General features: G+C 46.2%; 1 protein-coding gene across 2 annotated transcripts; it reads left to right on the top strand.

The window, feature by feature from the left end:
- The first annotated feature begins 866 nt into the window (after positions 1-866).
- On the top strand, positions 867-7,630 carry aggf1 (angiogenic factor with G patch and FHA domains 1). Of its 2 annotated transcripts, none has more exons than XM_067258199.1 (15): positions 867-1,037; positions 1,315-1,505; positions 1,593-1,692; positions 1,834-2,024; positions 2,361-2,492; positions 2,655-2,855; positions 3,218-3,287; positions 4,857-4,968; positions 5,199-5,250; positions 5,395-5,496; positions 5,763-5,937; positions 6,046-6,125; positions 6,350-6,477; positions 6,802-6,901; positions 7,177-7,630. In XM_067258199.1, the coding sequence occupies exons 2-15, from the start codon at positions 1,323-1,325 to the stop codon at positions 7,387-7,389; spliced, it is 1,839 nt and encodes a 612-aa protein (XP_067114300.1). In that variant the 5' UTR covers positions 867-1,037; positions 1,315-1,322; the 3' UTR covers positions 7,390-7,630. The 2 variants fall into 2 exon arrangements, with proteins under 2 accessions (XP_067114300.1, XP_067114299.1); XM_067258198.1 differs by lacking the exon at positions 3,218-3,287 and adding an exon at positions 3,931-4,408.
- The last annotated feature ends 1,808 nt before the right edge of the window (positions 7,631-9,438 follow it).

Genomic DNA, 9,438 nt, shown 5'->3' on the forward strand with positions numbered 1-9,438 from the left:
ATTTCCCACTACCAGAGTGACTGCCAACAACTTCCGTCTCGTCGTTGTTTACCAGTCCTCCTTGTCATATCCACAACGGACTGTAGGCATCTCTTAATTAGTAAAGTCACGCATAGTTGTAAAGGCTTTTACAAGTACCTCCGGGGTTGAGAAGGAGATTGTCTCTTTTAATATGATTTCCACATAAAGTCTGGGTACTGGTGATTTTAATGAATTACACTTCTTCGAGTAAATCAACTTCTGAAGTCACTCTGAATATTCAAAAGTTGAATTGTCCTTCTGCTTCAAGATGCACAATTAAATTAAGAGACCATGGGCACGTGAGCAGCTTTGAAATGTATGGCTTTATGGGTTTCTAATTAAAAAAATTATAGTCGTACATGATTTACTAATGTTGTCGGCGATGTCGGTGCTGAGTGAACGTACCGCGGGTAATCTCAACTCCTGTACTCTGCATGCCCCCTGCTGGCCTTTTTGTTATGACATTTTGTGTTTTTGTGCAAAACAAAGGCATTGCATTTGTATGTAATAGTGTGTTGATTATAAGAACGTTTTATTTGCATACACGTATATTTGGTAGTTGATCTAAAATGATTTAAAGAGTCTTAAAAGCTATTGGAAAAGAAGAGTGCCTTGAAATTCTCATGTTGTATCTCATCATATGTACTTGAGTTGTACACATTTACTTTAATTTTGTATTCATTTTTCTACTTTGTCTTTCCGGAAATACATTTTGTTTTGTTATTTGAAGATGGATGAGTAATAAAAAAAAAAAAGGACTTCCTTTGTGGTTGCACTTTGCACAGTGAAAGAAGAAGAAAAGCGGATATGACGTTAAGAAAATGGCACTCGCGATCACGGTGGACTGTAAACATATCTACTGTACCAATTTTAACTGTCTTTATTATCCACAACATGTGCTCGCATGTGTCCAGAATGCTGGGTGGTTATAAGATGTTTATTTTCAACTTGCAGGTTGATTATTGTGGAGGAGGGAGCAGAGAAACGGCGTCCAGTCGAGAAATACTAGGCAATCGGTAAGGCTGCGGTTTAGTGGCGGTGGTGCCCGATTGAGTTAGTGGATATTGAAACATCATTAGTTTGCTAACTAGTAGGCTAGATGTTTCAGTTTTGGTAAAACCCCTTTTTTTTATAGATCTCTATAACTTATGGGAGGACTAGTGGAGGGAATATGTAAATGTATTAGGGTAATAGCTAGCGGAGGCTTCTACAAATCGTGTTAGCTACGTAGCTATCATTCCAGGACCACAGTAGCTTTTTTGTAATCCGTTTATTTGATCATTATTTACTCAGCAAGAATTATGGACAACAATGGAGAGGAGAGCTCGGAGGAGGACGTGGCTGAGCTTCGCGTGAAGGTGGAGTCGTTGAAGCAAGATTTGGAAACCTGCAGAACCGAGCTGGTCAAGTTACAGAAACAACTGACGAACTCGGAACGACTGCAGAAGAACACAGAAAGCTACAACGAAGACCTGAGGAAACAGGTATAAATGTTGAATGGCATGTTGGCATATGTATCATTTAATTGAGTTTGTCAAATCCAACTCTGATTCCGTCTTTCCGTTTGCCAGGTTGACAAGTTGAGCGCCGAGATTCATGAACGAAAAAAGAAGGAAAAAGGCAAAACCGATGCAGAGACTCAAACCGAGGAACAGACATGGACGGAAACTGGTATGTAGTCTCTGGTGCTGCAGTCTTTGTGCTCCCGCTAGTCTACGATACCCAAGTATCTCTCTATGCTCCCCCCCCCCACACACACACACACACTTCCACAGAGCAAACACCTGTTAATCCCGAATGTGTGCTTTTCAGACTACTACAACTACTACTATGGAGGTTATCAAAACACTGAAGGGGCAGAAACCCAGGAGAATGTTGTGACTGAAACACAGGAAGCTGCTGAATTTACTGTCGCAGTAAAGACTGAAGTTGAAACCTCCACTGAGATGATCGTAGAAGTGCCCGTACAACATGAGGGGGGCGACCAAGCGGCTAAACCGGAGGTGTGTTTTATTAACCAGCAGTAACATCCACACTTTCATGTTGTTTTGGCAGTGAAGACAGATTTTCATAGAAATAATACATTTACATTTAGTCATTTAGCAGACGCTCTTATCCAGAGCGACTTACAGTAAGTACAGGGACATTCCCCCGAGGCAAGTAGGGTGAAGTGCCTTGCCCAAGGACACAACATCAGTTGGCATGACGGGGAATCGAACTGGCAACCTTCGGATTACTAGCCCGATTCCCTCACCGCTCAGCCACCTGACTCCGTACAGAACGTTTTTCAATAATACAGAACGTTTTTCAAAATAAAAGCGTGTGCTCACTGTCACCAGGAGGCGGATGGAGGCTCCATAGCCGACATGCTGAGGGCCACGGCGGAGCAGGCCATGTCCCAGACGGGCTTTATCTTCGACGAGACCACGGGGATGTACTACGACCACAGCACAGGCTTCTACTACGACTCGGTCAGAGCCCCCCCCCCCCCCCCCCCCCCCTCCTCTTTCCTCACAGCCTGAAACTGAAACTGTAAATAAAGAAATTAAAGATCGGTCCTCAAGTCTTCGGTGAATGCATTTGTGATTTGTTCCCCCTTTTCCCACCTCTCTCTCTCTCTCTCTCTCCCCTAGGTCAGCCAGTTGTACTATGACAACAACACCGGTATGTACTACTACTACGACGCAGAGAGCGGCCGCTATCAGTTCCATTCCAGGATTGAAGTGTCAGCCGCGCAGGCTACGGAGGAGGGCGCTGAGGACCACAAGGCCTCACTGAAGAAAGGAAAGAAGTGGAAGACGGCGGGAGAGAAGTCTTTCCGCAAGGACGACAAGGTAGGGGACCTCACGAGCCAGAGAATACAGCAGCACATAACGACAGCTCCGAACATAGCCAGCTGTGCTTGTACATGTCCCGATGTGAAGGGTAGGTAAAGTGATGCATTTTTGACGTCGTATTCGTTTAACGGACGCTTTCGTCTGAGGCTGCGTGCGAATAGATATGTAGCCCTTTTTTTTGCGTGTTCGTTTGATGTTGTCGTGCTTGTTGGTGGACACAAGGCTTTTGAGGCATCGCCCCTTTTCGCAGGCTCAAAACGGGGTCTCAGTTTTCAAACGTTTCAAACGGTGCCAGTTTATAGTCGAGATGTAGCCTAGGTTATGTGTAGTTGACTGAACCTGATGTTCCTCTGACCTAGGTACAAGAGGTGGTTAACTCATTGGCAAACATGAAGATTTCCTCTAACTGGAACAGTCCTTCCCACAGAGGTATACTTATACACCTTTCAAATCCATAAAGTAGTCAATGATACTACTTGTTTTTTACGTATTTGAAAGTATAGTGTGATTGGGGTTCATTGGGAGATGGAGAGGAGAAGGTTATAGTTAGTCTTCATGGAGTCACAGGGTCAGTGTAGTGGGTAAGAACTACTTCAACAATAGGCAAAACTGAAGGACCTCAATTCTGGACCAGGCGTTTCCTCTGAACTGACATTCAAGCCCCACCCTGCCACGCCTTTGAAAACTGAGACCTTAAAAAAACATATTTAACCCTTGTGTTATCTTCGGGTCATTCTGACCCATCAGTCATTGTGACCCACCGTCGTATTGCGACAACTTTACCGCCTACAAAAACAAAGTGAAGCATTTTCTTTTAACCGTTGGGCTGTCTCAGACCCCCCCCCCCACATTGCGAAGGTTAAAAGAAAATTATTTTTATTTGTTTTTGTATTGGGTAAAATTGAGTAAACACAACGATGGTTCGTTATGAACCTTTGGGTCATGTGACCCGAAGGCAGCACGAGGGTTAAAATAAACACGCGGAGATGCCTCATAGTCCGAGCCTTCCCTCGTGTCCTGCCATCTGACGCTTCCGGAGACGTTGAACTTCCTGTTGACTGTCTGGCGACAGGGCCTCCGAGGCGAGGACGCCAGGGCGGAGGACGAGGACGTGGAGTGGGTGGAGCGACGGGCGGCCCAGAGGGGCGTGGCGCCGCACAAGCTGAAGCGACGGTCTCCCGGCTCGGACCCCCCCTCGCGGCGAAGCGCCTCCTCCAAGTCCCGACGGGACGGGAGCTGCGATCGCTCGGCCAAGAGGAAGAAGCAGACGAACGGCTCGCGCTCGGACGACGCGGCGAGCTCGAAGAAGAAGAAGAAGAAGGCCAAGTCGGAGAAGCACAGCAAGAGCAAGAAGAAGAAGAAGTCGAAGAAGTTGAAGAAGAAGAAGGAACGGAGGGAGGACTCCAGCGGGAGCAGCGAGCCGGAAGAGGGCGAGATCACCGAGTCGGAAGGGGAATGGAAGTCCACCCCCTCCTTCTCGTCGTCTTCCTCGTCCTCGACGCCGTCTCCCTCCAGAACGAGCCCAGAGTCGGACGTGGAGAGCCCTGAAGGTGAGAGAGCGAGGATGGAGAACTTCACACCCTTCTACCTTTCTGGTTACGCCTGGGCTTCGCTAACTGAGAAATCTTCCCAGAATGCGTGGCTTTTCATACGGCAGGCAGCTCTCAATGATGCCTGTGTCTCTAGATATCAGATGGGTCTGGATCTGGCCCTGACCATAGGCTAGCTGTATGCACACGCTGGGTTTTTACAGAGCACTGTCTATGTAAATGTATTATGTATTGTTGGGGGGTCAGATGGCTGAGCGGTTAGGGAGTCGGGCAATTAATCAGAAGGTTGTTGGTTCGATTCCCGACCGTGCAAAATGACGTTGTGTCCTTGGGCAAGGCACTTCACCCTACTTGCCTCGGGGAGAATGTCCCTGCACTTACTGTAAGTCGCTCTGGATAAGAGCGTCTGCTAAATGACTAAATGTAAATGTATGTCTCTCCCCCCCAGCTGTGGAGGAGGTGTGGCCTCCTTGCGTGAGGGTCACAGTGGTCCGTTCTCCCGTGTTGCAGACGGGGACTCTGTTCATCATCACGGCTGACTCTCCAGCCACCATCGGCAGGTCAGTGGCACCGTCTCCCTCCTCAAGCCTACACCAAAGACCCTCTCACCTTCCTCGGCTGAGCACAGGAGCCAGGCTGGCCAGCAATGTGCTAGTTTAGTCGAGTGTGTGTGCAGTTCTGCTTTTCTGACACCAGGGGGAGTGTGCTTGGCAATTTGGAACGAGTTCCCAGAGGCAGCAGCTAAATCTGTCAAATATGACATGGAGCTATAAACTTTTTGTCTTGGCAGGGAGAAGGATGTGGACCACGCTATTAGAATACCTGAAATGGGAGTCAGCAAGGTATTGTCTCCTACACTCCTGGTCAGAGGAATTCATGATTAACGAACGTAGTCGATAAGCAGTCTTGAGAAATCTGTTTCTGATTTTAGTTTTTTTTTTAATGCAATTTTAATCACGAACAGCACTGTGCTCTTGCCCTCCCAGTTCCATGCTGAGGTGTACTTTGACCGGGACCAGCAGTGCTACATGCTGGTGGACCAGGGAAGCCAGAACGGAACAGTCCTCAACGGCAACCGAATCCTACAGGTCAGACAATCGGAAGGACATGTGGGATCACCCGTAGCATCTTCATACACGGGCTTCTACTAAATCCAGTTCCTACGGGAGACTTTGAAGAAAGAGAGAAGTTGAAAAAAACATCCTCACTTACTGACACTTGGTATTTTTCTTAACCTTAACAATAACAGAATGGTATTTGGGAAGAATTGGAAGAATGTTCAATGGTAATAAAACAAAATGGTGCGAGTTTGGTTAACTTAACAACAACAAAAGAAAACGCTGTCTCACTGCAGCCCAAGACCAAGTGTGAGCCGTGCGCCCTGACCCACGGCGACGAGGTGAAGATGGGCGACACGGTGCTGTCCTTCCACATCCACTCGGGGACGGACACGTGCGACGGCTGCGAGCCCGGCCAGGTGATGGCTCACCTGAGCAAACACCCCAGGGAAGACGCCTCCGCCGCCGCAGGTGAAACTCCGACTCAGGAAACAGGCGTGTCCTTCTCCTCCTCGCCGTGTCCTCTGTGGTCCTGCTGAGGAGCAGGGTGATCATCTCCCCTGTGCTCTGCCCCCCCAGGCCCCGCACAGACCAAAGAAGACAAGGAGATGCTGAGGCAGAAAGAGCTCAAGCAGATGAAGGTCAAATACGGCCTGAAAGTGAGTGTCTCCCTTTGCGTGGCCCTCCATGCTCATGGGGGGGGGGGGACCCTTGGTCCTCTCCGAGGTGCAGTACTGTGCAAGACTCGTAGGCGCAAATAACAGCCCAGAATGTTTTTTTTTTTTTGCAGTGTACTCTACGTTTAGCATGTTTCGTAGCGTGTTTTAGAGGGGGCGAGGATAGAGGTCATCTTGTGTGTGTTTTGGTCTCTTGGGTGCGCCAGAGTGCTGAGTTCGAAGAGGTCAAGGCTCTGAAGAACCCCAGGTACAAGGACCGCGCCGAGTCGCGACGGCAGACTGTGGGCAGTGACGGGGTCTTCCTACGGGACGACGCCCCCGCATCAGTGCACGTGTACGTATACCAGGGAATTAAGGACAAAAGTTATTATTACACTACTAAATGACACAAGGACATTGGCCGGGTTTCCCAGATTCGTTAAGAAGCTCTTAACGCTAAGAGCTTCTTAAGAGCGTTGTAAGAACGCTCTAGAACGCTCCCAAGAAGCTCTTAGCGTTAAGAGCTTCTTAATGAATCTGGGAAACCCGGCCATTGTCAGTTAAGGATGTGTAAGAGCTGTATTCGTTTAAGTTGGACTCTGGGCGCGATGGTTTAACTTCGGGGATGATGACCCACGGAGGTTGGCCTGAACGTCTTGTCTTGTGCCGTGTCTCGCAGGGAGATCGGTGAGGTCAACAAAGGACGGAAGATGCTGGAAAAGATGGGCTGGAAGAAGGGCGAGGGTCTGGGAAAAGACGGCGCTGGAATGAAAGACCCTGTAAGGATCCGCAGGGGTTCATCTCTGCTTCTCTGTGCTCGGTCGTCTTATGTTGGACAAAGATATACAGTACCAGTCAAAAGTTTGGACACATTGTCCCATTGAAAATGTGTCCAAACGTTTGACTGGCACTGTACCTTTTATCTTGTTAAAAGCATGTACCTTTTGAGTTGAATAAACCAAAACAGTGAATTGAAGTGATAAAGCAAGTGTAGCTGAATTAAATTCTGTTGTTTTGGCTGAGGGTTTTTTTCCGGTATCTTCTCTCCTCACAGATCCAGTTGAAGATCAGGAAGTCTCAGTCCGGTTTGGGAGCCAGTGCCGCTCTGTCCGTGGAAGATGCCTCCCTGACCCGAACCAAGACCCAGAGGAACTGGGAAAAGGCCAGGGAGAGATTCGCAGACACCTGCCAAGCTTCCCCCCAGGTCCTAAAGACAGACGACTCCAAGTCGGCCAAACCCTGGATCAAAGCGGAGGAGTTGGAGTGACCTGGGAGGTCATGAACACTTATCTTACCTGTCGCAGCCTGTGTGACACTGCCTCAGAGCAGCCTCTCCTGGTGGGGCAGGGTTAGTGCCTCTAGATGGGTTGGCTGCAGACACACGTCTAAAGATACATCGTGTTTGTACATTTAAGGATTAACCGTTTGATTGCGAGTTATAGACGGCTGTGTGGTCCTTAATCTCAACGTTTAATGCAAACTGTGAAATCAATGCAGAGTCTACAGTCATGCCTAATAAATGTTCTTTTCCATTTTGTTTTTTCGATGTACTTAAAAAAAAAAGAAAAGAGCTTTCAATCGTGAAATTAAGTGTTGCCATACTAGGCTGTTCATAATTGGTGTTTGGTTTAATTGAAGACATCAACTGAATCTACAACTATGGGACGTTTTAAATGGGTATTTGAGCCTGTCACTAAATGAAACTGATGAGCAGAAAATAGTTTTTACACTAAAATATTGATACCATATCAGTTAATGATACCATAAACTGACGTGATATGCTGTAGTCTAATTCTGGAAGAAGGTGGGCGGTTCTCACGTGGATTTTGCAATGCTTATGTGTGTGTCGGCACTAGGACTACACGGAACTTCGGTGCTTGACTTTTGGAGCCAAAGAAGTTGCAATTAAACTGACATCAAAGTCTTGCAAATGCAGAAAGTCCCACCGCTGTCCCCATCTCGATGGATAAAGTAAGTGAAAACACAGACTTTAAAGTCAGCTGTTAATTGCGCTTTTTTAAGGACAATTAGACCTTTTCAAGAAATGAGTTGGACTTCGGCTGAAGAAAGTGGTTTTACCAACGGACCGCAGAAGGTAACCGAATTGCAACTATTAATAGATGTAGGCCTATGTACACTGACAACCTGCGCTTTATTGTTGTCTGAAATTAACAAGGCTACGTGTAGCCTACCGGTCGACAGGCAATGTTATATATTATTTTTGTCAATAGCACTGTTTGGAATGTTAAGTGCACTTTTTGAGACTATACTTTAGCGTAACCTTCTCGTGCTTGAAATGTAGGCTACATAACTTCCCTTGTTGATACATATCTTGAATACAGGTTACATTTTTACATTTCCAAGTATGAAACACTGTGCCAAGAAAGGGTAAGTTAATATGATATTTTTGTATACATAGAACATTTAATATTTGTTTTTCTGAGTTGATAAACTTCTAAAATTCACGGTGAATGAGGCGCTTGAAGTTCATTTCGCCACCAGGGTGCGGCCTTCTGTGTATAGCCTGAACGTGAAAGGGGACAAAACCAAAAACCTTTAGAATATGACACGTTTAAATTGCCTAAATGCGCGTGGAAAATGAATAGACTAATTTAACATAAAATAATTTGGTTAACTCTGTACCTTTACATCAATCGAAATGTTAGTTATTTTTAGCCTTCTTACCATTCTGGTAAGACCTACTGTCAGAAGACAAATAGTTTGTAAAATCACAATCAATGAGCTTGACAACGAGTAACATGTTCGAACGGTTTAAATCAGTAGCCTAGTCTACGACACTTTAAATTATAGGCCTATCACCTAGGACTGTAAACGCCAGGCATACATTTATAGTGCTGTAACTTATATTTCTGTATAAGGCTAACGCATTCTAGTATGACGAAAATGATCATGAGGAATAGGCCTGTTTTATACAAGAGGTCCATGATAGGCCTACAGGGTCTTATCATTTGACTTATGATTTCACTGAAACATTCATGAAAATAAATAGCCTTAGTAAATGTCTGCAATCACTTTAGGCTAATCCTCATGAGTTTAATGCGAGTCAAGATTGGGGGATGGACAGTTGCCGTAACACGGGTAAAATATTCAATGATGTAAATGAGCAGAGCGCGAGATGATACCCGACCAATGATCCGCGTAGCTTTCCTACCAGAGGAAGGTAGTCTATAGATGACCGATTCAGGATTTTTACACCGATTTATTTTCATTGGGCCTCTGAGGAGGAAGATGAGAGGAACGATTGCATTCCGATTAGAAAGACGGATGGATTTGGATGTCGATGTCATGTTAAAGA

The sequence above is a fragment of the Osmerus mordax genome, chromosome 20, assembly GCF_038355195.1.
Source record: "Osmerus mordax isolate fOsmMor3 chromosome 20, fOsmMor3.pri, whole genome shotgun sequence".
Classification (NCBI taxonomy): domain Eukaryota; kingdom Metazoa; phylum Chordata; class Actinopteri; order Osmeriformes; family Osmeridae; genus Osmerus; species Osmerus mordax.

Excerpts from the sequence above, each read along its gene's own strand:
- aggf1 (XM_067258198.1), top strand. The coding sequence starts at position 1,323 with ATGGACAACAATGGAGAGGAGAGCTCGGAGGAGGACGTGGCTGAGCTT. Across the intron at positions 2,025-2,360 it reads ACCAAGCGGCTAAACCGGAG|GAGGCGGATGGAGGCTCCAT; the intron begins GTGTGTTTTATT and ends CACTGTCACCAG. Across the intron at positions 6,126-6,349 it reads AGGTCAAATACGGCCTGAAA|AGTGCTGAGTTCGAAGAGGT; the intron begins GTGAGTGTCTCC and ends TGGGTGCGCCAG.